General features: G+C 43.8%; 1 protein-coding gene across 2 annotated transcripts; it reads right to left on the bottom strand.

Annotated features, from left to right (window-relative positions):
* Window positions 1-5,298: 5,298 nt before the first annotated feature.
* Window positions 5,299-11,856, bottom strand: LOC121531442 (ribose-phosphate pyrophosphokinase 1). 2 transcript variants are annotated; one of them, XM_041836685.2, is made up of 7 exons: window positions 11,541-11,856; window positions 10,698-10,887; window positions 9,409-9,507; window positions 8,945-9,069; window positions 8,362-8,535; window positions 7,715-7,874; window positions 5,299-7,187 (listed from the first exon to the last, which is right to left on the bottom strand). In XM_041836685.2, the coding sequence occupies exons 1-7, from the start codon at window positions 11,660-11,662 to the stop codon at window positions 7,095-7,097; spliced, it is 963 nt and encodes a 320-aa protein (XP_041692619.1). In that variant the 5' UTR covers window positions 11,663-11,856; the 3' UTR covers window positions 5,299-7,094. The 2 variants fall into 2 exon arrangements, with proteins under 2 accessions (XP_041692619.1, XP_041692626.1); XM_041836692.2 differs by having other exon boundaries at window positions 10,704-10,887.
* Window positions 11,857-20,186: the final 8,330 nt, after the last annotated feature.

Raw genomic sequence — 20,186 nt, 5'->3', positions numbered from 1 at the left:
ATATGTTCTCTGAGGTCAAAAGAATATCATTTAAGGATTCCTCTCAGAGTAGTATAGAGTAGAATAGAACAAATTAGAATAGAATAGATATATTTTATAGTCCATTTGTGAGAAACAGACATTGGTAATGGTATCCAATTAAGTACAAGACAATAGAAAGGCCTATACTCAGTGATACATATCTTATTTGATTCATATGTAGTTGTTCATTGAAATATTATCAGTACCTGTTGACAAACCTTGATAGAGCAACTTGAACATAAATGGATCTCCTAGGCTCCGATACATTCATGATTTAAAAAAATAGGAAACAGTGAGGCACCTGAAAGAAATAGAACCTTTAATCATCATTGCACAGTAATCTTTGGCTCATAAAAACCTGATATCAGAGAGACAGTATTGATGACTGAGGACATACAAATTTAATTAAATGTTTAATAAATCCTTGCCAACAGCATGCCCGTCTGCCAGTGTTGCAGTACTCGAGACCGGTCTCGGTGTAGAGTCTGGTCTCGAGTCGAGACCACATATTGAGTGTCTCAGTCTTGACTCGGATACATTTGTACTCGGTCTTGACACGGTCTCGGCTCGTAATTTCTTCCCGAGACCAGCCGAGACCAGCGGAGTAAAAAACTAATAATGATCAGTTTCCATTCAGTCAGCGCATAAAACCACTTCGCCAGGCCAAATATATACATTCCTTTCTTGAAACATTAATATCTTAACAGCCTTATCTATTATAGACATGTTTGCGCAGTGGTGAACTTATAGTCCTTCTGTGTGTGACAGGTTCGTGATTCTGAAAGGACAGCAACCGTAATACCAGCGCACTCATGTAGGAGAGTGCACTTTTTGTAAAACACAAAGGGCCAGTGGTGTAGTGGAGGGTGTACGCAAGTATAAACCGACTACGCCTAAGATAATGAATGGAAAATATCTACTAAATACAATATGTGTTGTATGGGGTAAAGAATAATTAATTACAACACCGACAGGAAATAACGGTGTAGGGAGCACTACTGTTGTCATTGCGGGGTTGGGGGTTCCCGCCCCTCCTAGAATGACCATTGGATGAATTTCCATGGATTGGACAGCATCACCTATCAATCAATGTCGGGCAGGGAGCGTTTATCACAGAAGATCCGATTGTTGGCTGATCGATTAACAACCCCCTAAGGTCAATGCCCGCTCCCCTCGGAAATCTAATTACAGTAATCATTATTATAAAAAATTTTTTAATCCATTAGTTTAAGCTAGAGATATCTGTGGTTTTGCATTGGACGTGTCTCAATCCCCCGCATCCGAGTTATCTTCTCACAAAATCTTCTGTAGTGTCCGAACAGTTTGGTCTACAAATTATGACTCCTTTATGGAAAGATGAGACTCCTATGAACAGATGGTGTTCTCCATTGTGCTCTATGACATTTTTTACATTTTAGTCATTTAGCAGACGCTCTTATCCAGAGCGACTTACAGTTAGTGAGTGCATACATTTTCATACTGCCCCCCCCGTGGGAATCGAACCCACAACTCTGGCGTTGCAAGTGACATGCTCTACCAACTGAGCTACAGGAGTGCCTTGGGACTCTGAAGTCCGTACAGCCGATCTGACAACTTCTGTCCGTAGGGCCCGAACCGTTGGGGCTACACACTAATATGACCCATCGGTAGGGCCCGAACCGTTGGGGCTACACACTAATATGACCCATCGGTAGGGCCCGAACCGTTGGGGCTACACACTAATATGACCCATCGGTAGGGCCCGAACCGTTGGGGCTACACACTAATATGACCCATCGGTAGGGCCCGAACCGTTGGGGCTACACACTAATATGACCCATCGGTAGGGCCCGAACCGCTGGGGCTACACATAATATGACCCATCGGTGGGGCCCGAACCGTTGGGGCTACACACTAATATGACCCATCGGTAGGCCCGAACCGTTGGGGCTACACACTAACATGACCCATCGGTAGGGCCCGAACCGTTGGGGCTACACACTAATATGACCCATCGGTAGGGCCCGAACCGGCTGGGGCTACACACTAATATGACCCATCGGTAGGGCCCGAACCGTTTGGGGCTACACACTAATATGACCCATCGGTAGGCCCGAACCGTTGGGGCTACACACTAATATGACCCATCGGTAGGGCCCGAACCGTTGGGGCTACACACTAATATGACCCATCGGTAGGGCCCGAACCGTTGGGGCTACACACTAATATGACCCATCGGTAGGGCCCGAACCGTTGGGGCTACACACTAATATGACCCATCGGTAGGGCCCGAACCGTTGGGGCTACACACTAATATGACCCATCGGTAGGGCCCGAACCGTTGGGGCTACACACTAATATGACCCATCGGTAGGGCCCGAACCGTTGGGGCTACACACTAATATGACCCATCGGTAGGGCCCGAACCGTTGGGGCTACACACTAATATGACCCATCGGTAGGGCCCGAACCGTTGGGGGCTACACACTAATATGACCCATCGGTAGGGCCCGAACCGTTGGGGCTACACACTAATATGACCCATCGGTAGGGCCCGAACCGTTGGGGCTACACACTAATATGACCCATCGGTAGGGCCCGAACCGTTGGGGCTACACACTAATATGACACATCGGTAGGGCCCGAACCGTTGGGGCTACACACTAATATGACCCATCGGTAGGGCCCCGAACCGTTGGGCTACACACTAATATGACCCATCGGTAGGCCCAACTGCTGGGGCCTACACACTAATATGACCCATCGGTAGGGCCCAACCGTGGGGCTACACTAATATGACCCATCGGTAGGGCCCGAACCGCTGGGGCACACACTAATATGACCCATCGGTAGGGCCCCGAACCGTTGGGGCTACACACTAATATGACCCATCGGTAGGGCCCGAACCGTTGGGGCTACACACTAATATGACCCGTCGGTAGGGCCCGAACTGCTGGGGCTACACACTAATATGACCCATCGGTAGGGCCCGAACCGTTGGGGGCTACACACTAATATGACCCATCGGTAGGGCCCGAACCGTTGGGGCTACACACTCAATATGACCCATCGGTAGGGCCCGAACCGTTGGGGCTACACACTAATATGACCCATCGGTAGGGCCCGAACCGTTGGGGCTACACACCTAATACGACCCATCGGTAGGGCCCCGAACTGCTGGGGCTACACACTAATATGACCCATCGGTAGGGCCCAACCGTTGGGGCTACACACTAATATGACCCATCGGTAGGGCCCGAACCGCTGGGGCTACACACTAATATGACCCATCGGTAGGGCCCGAACCGCTGGGGCTACACACTAACACGACCCATCGGTAGGGCCCGAACCGCTGGGGCTACACACTAATATGACCCATCGGTAGGGCCCGAACCGTTGGGGCTACACACTAATATGACCCATCGGTAGGGCCCGAACTGTGGGGCTACACACTAATATGACCCATCGGTTAGGGCCCGAACCGCTGGGGCTACACACTAATATGACCCATCGGTAGGGCCCGAACTGCTGGGGCTACACACTAATATGACCCATCGGTAGGGCCCCGAACCGCTGGGGGCTACACACTAATATGACCCATCGGTAGGGCCCGAACTGCTGGGGCTACACACTAATATGACCCATCGGTAGGGCCCAACCGCTGGGGCTACACACTAATATGACCCATCGGTAGGGCCCGAACCGTTGGGGCTACACACTAATATGACCCATCGGTTGGGGCCCCAACTGTTGGGGCTACACATAATATGACCCATCTGTAGGGCCGAACCGTTGGGGCTACACACTAATATGACCCATCGGTAGGGCCCGAACCGGTGGGGGCTACACACTAATATGACCCATCGGTAGGGCCCGAACCGCTGGGGGCTACACACTAATATGACCCATCGGTAGGGCCCGAACCGCTGGGGGCTACACACTAATATGACCCATCGGTAGGGCCCGAACTGTTGGGGGCTACACACTAATATGACCCATCGGTAGGGCCCGAACCGTTGGGGGCTACACACCAATATGACCCATCGGTAGGGCCCGAACCGCTGGGGCTACACATCAATATGACCCATCGGTAGGGCCCGAACCGCTGGGGCTACACACTAATATGACCCATCGGTAGGGCCCGAACCGTTGGGGGCTACACACTAATATGACCCATCGGTAGGGCCCGAACCGTTGGGGCTACACACTAATATGACCCATCGGTAGGGCCCGAACCGTTGGGGCTACACACTAATATGACCCATCGGTAGGGCCCGAACCGCTGGGGCTACACACTAATATGACCCATCGGTAGGGCCCGAACCGCTGGGGCTACACACTAATATGACCCATCGGTAGGGCCCGAACCGTTGGGGCTACACACTAATATGACCCATCGGTAGGGCCCGAACCGTTGGGGCTACACACTAATATGACCCATCGGTAGGGCCCGAACCGTTGGGGCTACACACTAATATGACCCATCGGTAGGGCCCGAACCGTTGGGGCTACACACTAATATGACCCATCGGTAGGGCCCGAACTGCTGGGGCTACACACTAATATGACCCATCGGTAGGGCCCGAACCGTTGGGGCTACACATCAATATGACCCATCGGTAGGGCCCGAACCGTTGGGGGCTACACACTAATATGACCCATCGGTAGGGCCCGAACCGCTGGGGCTACACACTAATATGACCCATCGGTAGGGCCCGAACCGCTGGGGCTACACACTAATATGACCCATCGGTAGGGGCCCGAACGTTGGGGCTACACACTAATATGACCCATCGGTAGGGCCCGAACCGTTGGGGGCTACACACTAATATGACCCATCGGTAGGGGCCCGAACCGTTGGGGCTACACACTAATATGACCCATCGGTAGGGCCCGAACCGTTGGGGGCTACACACTAATATGACCCATCGGTAGGGCCCGAACCGTTGGGGCTACACACTAATATGACCCATCGGTAGGGCCCGAACCGTTGGGGGCTACACACTAATATGACCCATCGGTGGAAAGGTGAGACTCATGAACACCTACATGTTGGTGGTTTTGCTCTAAGACTTGTCTGAAGGTCCCCCGGTACCAGTTGAAAAAATGAATGGAAGTATATATGGAGACTGTTTAGTGCCAAAAATGAGGGGCTAAATACATGTAAAAGGGGGGAATTCAAAATCAAATAGCAAAATGATCCTTGGTATGACCTTCTTTAAACAATTCCATATACAGTAGTTTAGTAGTACATGGATATTTGGATTGCCTAATAAACTAACCAGAATCCAGGCTTCATTCGTTTTCACCATCTCTTTAATAAGATCACATTCAGCCATCAGATATTTGGTGCACTGATTCACCTTATGCTGAACAAGTCAAAATCAGAATATAAGCACATACATGAACCTTTAAAGTCAGACAGATACCACTCTTTCGAGAGTTTATTATACAAATGTTATTGAAAAAACAAAAAAGTAAATAAAATGTAAAATTGCAGATAAAGACTTGTGTTTTCTAGGAAGCTCCATCCTGCAGAGCTAAAACCCCCAGCTAGAAACCAACAGCTTCAAACGACAAGCTCAAAGAGCAAAACCTGCCTCCTCTGCACCCACACTGAAAGAATGATTCCCAATAGTCTTAAGAGGAGCAATCCGCGATTCGAAAAGCGGTCACTCTGCTACTTGTTTAGGTCAACAGCTGAGGAATGGGGTTGGAGGAATGTACCCACTCTCAAATTCCTAGACAGAGGTAGGGATGCAGATCACGTACGAGGCATTTATAAGTTATATACTTCAAGAATCAGTGGCTATATATAATTAATTTAGAAGCCCCAAAAATAGAAGTATCAATCCTGGATTGCCCCTTTAAAAGACTTAAGTCTCTACAGACTATGTGGAATCACCCAGAGGAACATCAGAGGCACTGTAAACTATAGCTCATTCTGATTCACTTAACTTATTATGACCTCATCTTTCAAACTGATAAAATTAAATGAAGACTAAAATAATAAAACACCTGAAGCACAGGAGGTTGGTGACAGGTTAAATGGGGAGGACGGCCTTGTGGTAATGACTGGAGTGGAATAGGTAGAATGGTATCAAATACATCAAACATGGTTTCAAGGTGTTTAATGCCATTCCATTTGCTCCGTTCCGGCCATTATTATGAGCCGTTTTCCCCTCAGCAGCCTCCACTGACCTGAAGTCAGTCAACATCCAACCATCTATCTCACCCTCTTTCTGTAGCATATTGTAACAGCATTATTATGAAAAAGAGGAGACTGTTCACATTAGCTAAAGACTTACAGCTTACTCTCCCCCCCCCCCCATAGACATGTCCCAAATTGCACCCTACTCCCCATGTAGTGCACTACTTTTGATCAGCGCCCATATGGCACTAGTCAAAAGAAGTTCACTATGTAGGAAAAGGGTGCCATTTGGGATGCTCCCACTGTTTAGGAGTGAGAGAGGGACTGAAAAATTAACTTATTATTATTAATCATTGATCCTAATTGTAAGAGCGTCTGCTAAATGATGTAAATGTAATTATTACATGGTTAGTTAGCATTAGCAGCAGAGTGATGCTAATATAATGGTGGTGTTTCTCAGGGTTGGGGGCAATTCCATTTCAATCTCAGTCAATTCAGAAAGTAAACCTAATTCCAAATCCACATTTTCCTAATTCAAAAGCATTGAAGAGAATTGGAATGTCAGTGTCCTTCTTGAATTGACTGGAATTGAAATGGAATCGACCCCAACCCTGGTGTTTGTATAGGACATCCCCTCTCTTCCTCTATTTGGTGTAACAGAACAGCAGGGCTGGATTCTATTCAGTGATGAGAAACATTCCAGAATACTGGGCATAGAAATGGAATGAAGAGCTGACTCTGCATTCCTTATTCTACCTGAAAGACTATCGTATCTGTTCCCCACATTCCCTATTCTGCATGAGAGATGGTCATGTCTGTTCTATCTGAATGTTCTGTGGTGTTGTGTCCTCCTGAACAGTGCCCCAGGTGACTCAGTGTGTGTGTGTGTGTGTGTGTGTGTGTTTGAGGCGGTGTGTATGTGTGTGGCAGTGTGTGTGTGGTGTTACAAGGGGACGTGGCTAAAGAGGTAGGAGACAGATTCCCCGTTGTGGGTCCTGCGGATGGCCTCCGCCAGGATCATAGAGATGTCAATTACCTATAGGAGAAACAGATGGTTAATAACACATAATCCATAATAAACTATGTTCATGAAACATCCGGATACATGTCAGACTATTTACCATTTATAAACAGAAACATTGTGCTTTTTCTCATTTATAGAGTGAACTATTTTAATTATTTTACCATTTAAACTGTTTAGGTGATAAGATTATTTAAACTACTTGTCGTTGTCTTAGTTGTTAAACATCATCACAGTAGCAACAACAGAATTTCAGCTTCAACTACCGTCACATTATCGGACAGTATGACAGTCTAATTATGTTAAGGTGAATGACCCTGTTATAACCTCTGACCTGTAACTTAGGACAGTAATACAACCTTTAACCCCTGAACTGTATCTTAGGACAGTAATATAGCCTTTGACCCCTAACCCCTATATCTAAGGACAGTGCTGTGACCCCTGACCTGTATCTTAGGATATTAATATACCACCTGACCTGTATCAAAGGACAGTGCTGTGACCCCTGACCTGTATCAAAGGACATTGCTGTGACCCCTGACCTGTATCTTAGGACAGGTCTTCATCTTCTCCTCCTGAGGGATAGTGTTGGTGACGACCACAGCCTCAAAGCAGGCGTTGTTGATGCGGGAGATGGCCGGGCCAGAGAAGATACCGTGGGTCAGGATGGCATACACCTTGGTAGCACCAGCTGAGATCAGCCTGAGGGTGAAGGGACAGGATCTCCTTAAAAAACTGTTTGGGATTATAGCGCCGCCACATTTACCTGTTTGGATACACTGACTTTTGCTGCAAGGACTCTCATTTAGAATTTTTTTTTTTTTTTTTTTGTGCCATTTAGCAGACGCTTTTATCCAAAGCGACTTACAGTCATGCGTGCATACATTTTTGTGTATGGGTGGTCCCGGGGATCGAACCCACTACCTTGGCGTTACAAGCGCCGTGCTCTACCAGCTGAGCTACAGAGGACCACCTAGATGAAGGTGAAGTGAAATGTGAAATAGTGGTGGGTATTTCCACAGCTCTGTAATATGAAGGTCTTGACTTCAAATCAGAGATCCAGTTTAATTTATAGGATCATAATTCATATTTGTTTTTGTATGGTTAAGATTCAGCCCAGACACCCATTGCCTGGGCATAGATAAATGTGTCAAGGTTAGTCAAGGTCATAAGGTGAGACTTTACTTACTTGTCGGCCGCGTGACATATAGTACCACAGGTGTCTGCCATGTCATCCACCAAGATGGCTACCCGGTCCGTGACGTCCCCGACCAGCACCATGCGATCCACCTCGTTGGCCCTCTTTCTCTCTTTGTGGATCAGAGCAAAGTCCACGTTGAGCCTGTCCGCTATGGAGGTCACTCTGTCACACAGAATACAATACACAGTGTTAAGAGCCAGCCAAGTCACAGAGGCACAACAGTCACCAAGTCAGTCCATTGTTATCGCTTAAAGATGTGTTCGTGTGAAGGAGCAGTTAGACACACAAACGTGTGAATCTAAAGTCCATTTCTCCACAGATAAGGCAGAGTTAAAGAAAGACATGGCTCTAGGGTAAAACCACCTAAGGTAAGAAAGAGAGCAAGTTGAAGTCCTTGAAGCAGTAGCGGTGCTTTGAAGCAGTTGTCTAGCATGCACAATGGTTCCCATACTTACCAAGCACTCTCTATTTATTTTCTCCTGTCTCCTCCCCCTCTCTCTGATGTCAAATTTCTTCTTTTGGCCAAAAGCCCTCGGACCAAAAGCTTTTTGACTACTCTGTCCTGTCTCACCTCTTGGCACCCCCTGCGTCTGGAGAGACGATAGTGCAGGTCTTCCACTCTGCAATGTTCTCCTTGATCCACTTCAGTACAGCAGGCTCAGCATACAGGTTATCCACTGGGATGTCAAAGAAACCCTGGAGATACCAGAGACACACAGACAGGTGTCAGAGGCTGCCATTTAGCAGTTTCACATCCCAGGAACCATCCCCAGTTATTGTGCCCTTGAGCAAGTCACTTAACCCCTATAGAACTCCATGTGTGGTGTGTGTTTGCTGATTGTGTCTGTTGGATTGGAGGGCGCAAAAGAAGAATTTACATCTGATGGACTCAGTTTCTCTCTATAGCCTGGCTGGTTGAACCTCTACTGCCAGACCCCAGTGCTCTCCCTGCTCCTGACCTCTACTGCCAGACCCCAGTGCCCTCCCTGCTCCTGACCTCTACTGCCAGACCCCAGTGCTCTCCCTGCTCCTGACCTGGATCTGTGAGGCGTGGAGGTCCATAGTGATGATGTGGTCAGCCCCAGACACAGACAGCATGTTAGCCACCAGCTTGGCTGAGATGGGCGCCCGACTCTGCAAACAAACACACACACACACATCTCATTTGCTGTGCTCACATCACATGATATGAGCTGAGTCTTCCATCTAAAAAGGTTGGCTGTACTACATTTACTTCCTAAGCCACAAGGGGCAACAGACAGGCTATTCTAAACTACAGGCAACAGACAGGCTATTCTAAACTACAGGCAACAGACAGGCTATTCTAAAATACAGGCAACAGACAGGCTATTCTAAACTACAGGCAACAGACAGGCTATTCTAAACTACAGGCAACAGACAGGCTATTCTAAACTACAGGCAACAGACAGGCTATTCTAAACTACAGGCAACAGACAGGCTATTCTAAACTACAAGCACCAGACAGGCTATTCAAATTACTCTGCTCCTTCAAGCCCAAGAAAAGTAATACTGTACAAAAAGTTAACAGTATATTTTGGGCAGATACATACATCCAATACATTATATTGGAAGGACAATAACATGCACTGATATAAATAATCAGAGGAATGGAGGCAGGCAGGTGACTGCAACAATACAAACGGAACCCACAATGACTGCTTACTCGGTTCAGAGTTCACACATGGGCTGAACATAAATCAGTGGAGATGGCAAAAATGAAACGGTGAGAAATGAACTCTAAACAAAACCCAGGCATGCTCCCAGTCCCATCCATCTATTGTGGCTTCCTGCTGGAGTCCGTCCATGCAGTCAGTGGCAGCAACATGGGTGGTCGGGTCACTGGTCAGTGATGTGGTTTAATGGCAGGGTTGGGGTCAATTCCATTTAAAAATTCTAGTCAATTGTAATTATTTTGCACTATGGCCTATTTATTGCCTTACCTCCATAACATGCTACATTTGCACACACTATATATATATTTTCTGTTGTATTTTTGACTTTATGTTTTGTTTTACGCCATATGTAACTCTGTGTTGTTGTTTTTATCGCAGTTGTTTTTTTCTTGGCCAGGTCGCAGTTGTAAATAAGAACTTGTTCTCAACTGGCTTACCTGGTTAAATAAAGGTGAAATAAAAATACAAAATAAAAATTCAGGAAGTACTTTTCAATGAAGAAAATGTGGAATTGGAATTTGGTTTCCTTTCTGAATTGACTGGAATTTAAATGGAATTGACCCCAACTCTGGTGATGTGGTATAATGGTCGGCGGTGTGACAGTAAAGTAACTAGGCATCTGTCCCTCACCCCCACCTTGTCCTTCTTGTCCTGCCGTGCGTAGGGGAAGCAGGGGATGACCGCTGTGACCCGGGAGGCAGAGGCGATCTTACACGCATTGATCATAATCAGCAGCTCCATCAGATTATCATTGATCTCCCCACAGCCGCTCTGTACGATGTAGACATCCTCTCCACGCACACTCTCCCCGATCTCAACACTGTTAGGGCCCAGGGGAGGGGAGGAGTGAAGTGGAGGACAGGTTAAACAACGCTCTCTGCTAACACAGCATTACATTTTTACATTTTAGTCATTTAGCAGACGCTCTTATCCAGAGCGACTTATAGTTAGTGAGTGCATACATTTTCATACTGGCCCCCGTGGCCCCGTGGTGATGGATAATCACGAGACAGAGAAAACACAGCCTACAGGTGTTTAGCGCTAAGGGCCTTAGAAGTGCAGTGACAAGAGAAGCGTTTGGAGTTGGCTAAGTTCAGTGACAATACAACCATGGTATGAGAAAAGTACTGAACAGCACAGAATGAGAAGTACACCGCTTGTTGCATCAGTGTTGCAAGTAGCAATTGTTTCACTTGTGTTTTTAACAAAACGTGTCATTCAATCGTGGTTATAGCCTGTATGGGTTGTCAGCTCTCACAATATCCAGAAATGTATGGGGAAGTGTAGTTAGCCCTAAAGACAACAAACTGAGCGCCAAAATGAACGCCAGTGATGCGTGACAAACTACAAGTTCCAAGCACCATTGCGAGGCAGCATCAGAAACAGCACGCTAACGTAACGTTTCTCACTCATCTTTCTGTAACATAAGATTTAAACAGATTAGCTTTCTATAGATTAAAAGTTTACACTTACCATGTTTCTTGATTGCTGAATTTCTTGGTCACAACCTTCCCGAGTTCCATCCCAAGACGGTCGGCGATTTTGTGAGACAGTTCCCGATGCGAGCTACCGCTAAATATCTTAATGTTCGGCATTTTTGTATGTTCCAGGGTGTCGTTCTACGGGAACTAGCTACAGTGCTAGTAGCAGCAAATACCTTTGGGTGATGTACGATCTATTAGCTCTAGTGAACTGTTGGGAATCGATAGCTATCATCCAGCTTGATGCGTTGCCTTCCTATCCCACCATCATTCCCTTCTTCACGCGTGCGCCTGTCCTTCTTCCTGGTGGCGCGCATCACCAACAAAACACCTTATTCTTCGATGAGGTTTAACGGCGGTTGGCATCCAATAAATGTTGCATTACCGCCACCTACTAGACTGGAGTATAACTCCCTTATCATTTGCTTTAAAAAAATACAACAAATACCCTACCATCTAATACTAAACTCACAAAAAAAACAAAAAACATTATAATAATTATAACTACCATACTCCACTATTTAAATATATTTATTCCTACTTCAGGCCAACAGCCTGAAGGGATGGGACACCACCAATTAACACACCCTGTAACTCTTCTGATGTCAAGTCTCGCACACCCAAATACCTCTTTGCAGCTGCCAACACAACCTCTATTTTCTGCGATTTACATTCCATCCCTGAAGTATAGTTGATAACCATTGCTATAAATGCCAAAAATCCAATCTTACTGAAACATATATCACTTGTTGGTTTATCCCTCTGTACTGGTACATCACTACTATTCACACCACTCCTCTCAGGATCCCTCCCCCTTGACCCATCTTCCTCTACTTTCTTCACTGCCTCAGCATATGGCAACTTCTGCACTACTCTAACCCTGGAAACCTCAACCTGCCTCTCTCGCACGGGACATTTCTGATCCCCAGCCCCATGGGCACCACTACAATTAACACATACCACTACTTTCCCCAATGCTACACATTCCTTTGTCTCATGCCCTTCTGAACACTTCTCACACCTAGGAACCTCCCTCCTACACACTGCTGCCACATGTCCATAAGCTTGACACCTGTAACAACGGAATGTATTCGGCACAAAAGCTTGTACCGGATAACTTATATATCCTAACATCACTTTGTCGGGCAAAGACTCAACATCAGAACTCAAAAGAACAGACAATGACTCTTCTGTTTCTCCACTCACACCACCCTGTCTGCGTCGCACCAAATGACAAGCATCACAAACACTGGGAATCTTCCCCTTCAGTTGGTCAGCTTTCACATTTACTGCTACCCCAGTAATCACGCCTTTCAATGGCGCCCTTTTCTTGAGAGCGAAACAATTCCCTCTGACCAGCAGAAACACAAACAGTTATCACTAGACCACTTCTGGTTACCATCACGATTTCACAGCACCCAACTCTGTTTTCACCCACCCTGAAACCACAAATGGATCAGCCAAAAGGCAAGGGTCCACTTTTTCCCAAAACTTCACTCCTACTGTCACAGACTCATCTTTATCCTGACCCTCGGTGGAAACCTCGGGCTCCGAGAACATCACCACACCTACCACCTCCAATACTTCACCCTCATTCACTTCCATTTCTCCTCCTGTCTTCAACTAACTCTGTTTACACTTTCTACCATTCTTCTTTAACAAACCATCTCCCTTTTTCCCGCCATTTTTAACTGACTCAAGCTCACCCTCTTCCTCCTTCTCTCTCTTTGACCTCCTCTGCCTCTCTTTTTCCCTCCATTCCTCCTCCGTATTCCAAGTATAACTCTCCTTATGACAGTACTGCACTTCTCCTGACATACATCTAGTTCTTGCCTTGTCTAGGGACGACATTTCTCCTCCAACTCCCCCTACTCTTCGAATTTCCCCCACGTCCAATATGATAAATTGTACTGATTTCTTTGTTATGTAGACCCTCAAATGTTCATTTTCATGTGACGCGCATCAATGTGGCCCAATCAATCCATCTTCTCCACGACCCCAACAAAACACTGTCCGCTTCATGTGATTTTGTTGAATCAAAGATAATGGATATACTGACAAGATACATGTCTCTCCGCTCTAACAATGGGAGTCGTTGTCCACAAAGCGGCACGGTGGGCTGTCTAGCTCCCGCCTATCCTTTCTTTGGATTGGTGGATACATTGCATTATTTTAATCCTATTTTGAATATTCGATGAGGGTTGTTGACGTCAACCGCGTGTACTCAGTGGAGAGAGACGCTACGCTACTAGCCTCATACCATGAATATGCATAGCCATCTCGAGATAACTCCGATATAATGTGTTTTTTCTCAAAGTTTCCGGGATGTCACGTGTCCTACTTATATTAGTACACTCATAACAACTAAAGCATTACGAAACTTCTATTAGATCAAATAAACCTCACGTAGCAAATAAGCCATACATTTTGACCTCCATACAAAAACTCTTCGCTTGGTGGGCGAAACAACGAAAAAACGCCACATGCTGGAGGGAGACAGATTTCCTGCCGAGATTGGCCTCTCTCTTCCTCTTCCTCTCTGGTTGAATGCATGAACCCTGTGAAAATTAATGCTGATTGGCTGACAGCCATGGTATATCAGACCGTGTACCACGGGTATGACAAAACATTTATTTTTACTGCACTAATTAAGTTGGTAACCAGTTTATAATAGCAATAAGGCACCTCAGGGGTTTGTGGTATATGGCCAATATACCACGGCTAAGGGCTGTGTCCAGGCACTCCACATTGCATCGTGCAGGTACAGCCCTTAGCCGTGGTATATTGGCCATATACCACAAACCTCCTCGGGCCTTATTGCTTAAGTATACTATTCCGTGTTCAAAACACCTGGCTACACGGAACTGGGAACTTGGAAATCTCCTCGGGCCTCTATAGCTCCAACTTTCCAACCTGAAGATCACCGACGTCATGATTTGACCTCGTATTTTTCTGAGTTCCCAGTTATTTTGAACACGGTACTAGTGATGGGCATTCCGAGCCTTTCTGTGAGCCGGATCATATATAATAAATAATATGCCATTTAGCAGACGCTTTTATCCAAAGCGACTTACAGTCATGCGTGCATACATTTTTTGTGTATGGGTGGTCCCGGGGATCGAACCCACTACCTTGGCGTTACAAGCGCCGTGCTCTACCAGCTGAGCTACAGAGGACCACATCATTTGGCTCCATTCACCTAAAAGAGCTGCTAATTTGGCTCCCAAATGGCTCTTTGTTCAGTAAGGCTTAGAAATCGGATAGAAGGATAGAAATCACCAGTAACACACATTATAACATTGTACATGATACACTAAGCATGAATTTCCCATGTAATATGCTACCAATTGGATTACGGAATCTTAACATTATCATTCTAGTATATATTATAGCTTCTGGCTCTTTCATTATACTGGTGTCATGACATTGATGATTATAGCTCACTTCCTGTAAATATATAGGCCTACTTGCACATGAATGGGTACTTTGGGTAAATTAAATTGTGGCTTTGACTTGCAAACATTGTTGTGCAAATGTCTCTTTACCCACAATCAACACTAACAGTTATGCAATCCTCCTCTATGCCATTGACCTTCTGATTCTGTCTCTGTATTCTACAATTATTCTCAGTAAATAAACGAGGTAGAATTACAACGCTCCCTCACACCATATTATTCTCATTTTTTATATTTTTAATTAGCCTACACATTGCCAACTCCTTATTTTCATTTAGAGTATTGTACCTAGAATACAAGGGTTGGATTTGCGCTAAACAATTTCATGTCAATTTCATGACAATCAAATAAAACCGATTGGAAAGCTCACAACTGGACAAAAAGTTAAAGCAACACAGAAACACAGACAAATTAGAGACAGATCCCCTTCACACCTTTTTATTGCAGAATTGTGATCTGTGATGAATGAACATTGACACTAGTTAATCTTGAATAATGTTTTTAAGTTAAGAATTAAGACAAGTTAAACACTTCAATGAATCAACATTGAATTAATCAAAAATATACAGATAATCTAACTTGTTTGTAAATGTTAGACATCTTAGTAAGTAGGCTATTATTACTAAAACTCATTAGGTTTGATAAGTTGAATAGAGTGTGTTAGTGCTGGGCTGGAACATAAGCCTGCACACCCAGCATACCTCTAGGAGGATTGGCTTGCTACAGTTGTAATACGTTTGTAGCCTACTTTATGTGTGACTTTTAACTGTATTGTTGTGTACAACAGAAGTACACATGCAACCCATGGATATGCCAGTAGTCTCTTGGGACATTCACTGGGACCTCTTCATCTGCAGACAGGCTTTTGCAGCTCTCCAAATCTGAGGACAGACATCACAAAGAGACAAGCTTCATTTTTATTACAATTAGACAGCCCTGGCTATTATCTCTCTGTCTATCTTCATAGTTTTCCTCTCTAGGGACTAGAACTGGAGAATCTTGTCATAATGTCATCCCACAACCTGCCCTATAACACCCACTCACCCTCTTACATTGCTGTTATCTACAAATGCATTTGGAGCATGAGTTTTCAATTTACAATGATAAATAGGCCTACATCAAGATAAAAAGATAATATGAAGTTAACTAGCTGATGATATTTCACTTAGCTATAGTATGTCAAGTTGACTAGCTAGCTAGATAACAAGTAGCCTACACACAGTGGCCTGCTAGCTAGCTAGCTAGCTAATAATACATTGTTTTAAAAAAACATTTAAAAAATGTATTTACTTACTGTATACAGTACCAGTCAAATGTTTGGACACACCTACTCATTCCAATTGATTGGCTCAAACGCATTAAGAAGGAAAGAAATTCCACAAATTAACTTTTAAGAAGGCACACCTGTTAATTGAAATGCATTCCAGGTGACTATCTCATGAAGCTGGTTGAGAAAATGCCAAGAGTGTGCAAAGCTGTCATCAAGGGTGGCTATTTGAAGAATCTCAAATCTCAAATATATTTTGATTTGTTTAACACTTTTTTAGTTACTACATGATTCCATATGTGTTATTTCATAGTTTTGATGTCTTCACTATTATTCTACAATGTAAAAAATAGTAAAAATAAAGAAAAACGCTTGAATGAGTAGGTGTGTCTAGACTTTTGACTGGTAGTGTAGGTTCATGCCTACGCCCACGAAGTGGAGGCACCGCTTCTGTCAAGCGGAGGCACCGCTTCTGGTCGAAACGTACCATAAGAGTAATTGGATGAAGGTGTCTTCTGTAGGGGGAGTTTTGTTAAATTCCACAAATTAACTTTTAAGAAGGCACACCTGTTAATTGAAATGCATTCAAGGTGACTACCTCATGAAGCTGGTTGAGAGAATGCCAAGAGTGTGCAAAGCTGTCATCAAGGCAAAGGGTGGCTATTTGAAGAATCTCAAATTTCTAATATATTTTGATTTGTTTAACACTTTGTCGGTTACTACATGATTCCATATGTGTTATTTAATAGTTTTGATGTCTTCACTATTATTCTACAATGTAGAAAATAGTAAAAATAAAGAAAACCCATGAGTAGGTGTGTCCAAACTTTTGACTGGTAGTGTATATATAAATTATTTCCTGAGCTTTCTTATATCTTCAAAAACCTTATTCATTATGCTTTTTTAAAACTGTATTTTCTGGCTGTTTATGAATGTGTTATTCAATGCATTTCTAAAGGCCAAATTCAATATTTTATCAAATATTTGTTTTTATATATATTTTTGGAATACCTAAATGGGTCCTAAAATTCAAAATCAAATAGCTAAATGATCCATGGTATGTCAGCTTAGAACACCCCCAGCCGACTTTTAAGAAATTAAATTGGTCTGAACATCAACACTCATCGCTTGCAATACTGTTTTGGAACCTTATCTTTCATATCAGCGAGAAATAATTTTCAAAAAACAAAAGGTTCAATTGATACACCTTTATAGGGTTAGGGTTAGAGTTCCCTAACAGCCATATCTCCATGTTACAGCGAGTGTTTGCGGAAGACAGAGGGACCACCTGTGCTAATTAGCTATCTAGCATACTATGAACACCTGTGTTCAATGGAAGAAGGCCGCCAGAAAGGTGCTGTCACTGAAAAATACTGTTGGCTGCGACTGTGATGAAGACATTTAAAACAGTGTGCAGCAGTGGAGGCTGCTGAGCGGAGGACGGCTCATAATAATGACTGGAATGGAGTCAAATGGATGGAATGGAGTGAATGGAATTAATCAAACACATGAAAACCATGTTTTTGATTCCATTCCATTTACTTCATTCCAGCCATTATTATGAGCCGTTCTCCCCTCAGCAGTCTCCACTGATGTGCAAGTATTTCGCATTTGTGAAATTATTTTGATGTGATATGAAAGTAAAGGGTTTTATGTTTCTATAACTGTATCGCAATTGAGAATTGATTCACGTTTAGTGTATTTGGCTGTTTTGGCTGCCAGAGCCTGTCTACCTCTGAAAATAACAGACAGTATAAGGTCCTTGGACCTTGAGGAGTAACGGTAGGCTCCTTTACTATCTTGTAACCTTTACTATCTTGGCGATACTTACTTCATCCTCGATTTGGAAGAAACTTGTGTCATAAATGTCTGTGTGCAGTTGCAGGTGGTACTCCAAAAACCAGAGAAAATACGGAAAATGTTGTATCTACTTTTTGTACCAGGCGAGGAGGTTCCTCGCCATCTTAGCTGTCACACATCTCGCATTTCCCAACATATTTGCAGGTTACTACTTGTTCCTATGCGGGCCACGCGTAGAAGTCGATGACAGCACATCACAAAGTGCGACCAAACCAAAGATCTACACACATGCAAGAGGCATTTCTCACTCGATACAAAATGTGTATTTAATATTTTTCCGAATATTCTCAGGTTTTTACAATACCACCTGCAAAATGCACATAAACGTTTATAGACTATTTTATTCAGAGAACGAAGAAAGTATGGCCAAGTAAAGGTTAGTCGAAAATATGGCTAAACAGCAGCCTATGCAGAGCTTTAGCTCTGCTGCGGAGGTTCACGTCTACACTGCTAATATTATGTCATGTTATCTGCAGTAATGTGTTGGCAACGAGTGATGTTTGTGTTGACATAAAATAGCCAAGGTTTTGGAATGATATGCTTTGTGACTGAGCAACATTTTCTCTGATTGCAGACCGAGAATAGAGGCCACAGTAATCTAGGCCAGACGTTTGGAGAAGGACAACATGGATTTGGAGAAAGATAGGCTACTTCTGCCCAATGCTCGGTAAGGAGAAAGACATCTCAAGTAAGTCTATTTCATATTAATTTGGAAGTGAATGTCAGATGAGGCCCAAATAACTTGAGTGTAACAAACAAACATTTCAATCTACACCAAATGTAAATGTGACGTTTCTAAATTGAGGATTATAACTTCAATACACTTTATTGTTCTTAAAACATGAGACACGTTGTACAGACAGAAGAACACAGTGAAGACAAGATATTGACAAATAAAAAAATAAGTGTAAGACAAACACAATGGAATAGGCTGTGGAATATAGGTCCATTATGTTATGGAACATGGGTCCATTATGTTATGGAACATGGGTCCATTATGTTATGGAACATAGGGTCCATTATGTTATGGAACATGGGTCCATTATGTTATGGAACATAGGGTCCATTATGTTATGGAACATAGGGTCCATTATGTTATGGAACATGGGTCCATTATGTTATGGAACATGGGTCCATTATGTTATGGAATATAGGGTCCATTATGTTATGGAACATGGGTCCATTATGTTATGGAACATAGGGTCCATTATGTTATGGAACATAGGTCCATTATGTTATGGAACATAGGGTCCATTATGTTATGGAACATGGGTCCATTATGTTATGGAACATAGGGTCCATTATGTTATGGAACATAGGTCCATTATGTTATGGAAAATAGGTCCATTATGTTATGGAAAATAGGTCCATTATGTTATGGAACATAGAGACACATTCACAATTTGGCAACAATGCAACTCAACAATGACAACCACACAAAATATTTGTATATTATCATTACGTCAAAAACTAAATGTTTGAAAACAATTCCAGGTGGTCATGATGAGAGAATGTCGCTTGATACTGTAAATATTTTCTTTTTATAAAAATAAACATGTCCCATGCTTTATACTCATTATATACTCTTAAAATATACGTTTTTGCTATTAGTTTTCTAAGGAACATAACTACTATAAATGATACGGTACAGACATGTTTTCTCTTTTTTTACAAAACGGTGAAGAATTCGGAACCAATCTTCACATTGTCAGTTAGTGTGATAATTAAAAAGTGTTTTCCAGGCTCACAAATATTGCAACTGTTTTACAATATTTACATCTCGAGTGTAGAATAACACAACTCCGCATAAAGAATTTCCATTGCAAAACATTATTGGCATAAGTAGCCTCCTCAAATCTTTGTGGGTGTATATTCTTTCTTTGTCACTTCATAAAACTAGTAGTAACACAGTATCTGGTAACTTGACCGTTTCTGCTTCTTGTAACTCCAAGAATAAAGGTATAATTGGGGAAACATGCAAGACAGTAGTGCAGTGAAAGAAGCCACATGGCCTGGTATGAATCGTATCCTGTCAGAGTATAACAGTTGTGGTCTG

Source organism: Coregonus clupeaformis, unplaced genomic scaffold (assembly GCF_020615455.1).
Source record: "Coregonus clupeaformis isolate EN_2021a unplaced genomic scaffold, ASM2061545v1 scaf0024, whole genome shotgun sequence".
NCBI lineage: Eukaryota > Metazoa > Chordata > Actinopteri > Salmoniformes > Salmonidae > Coregonus > Coregonus clupeaformis.
Note: the sequence above shows the minus strand (reverse complement) of the source record. Positions and strands in the feature narration are given on the sequence as shown.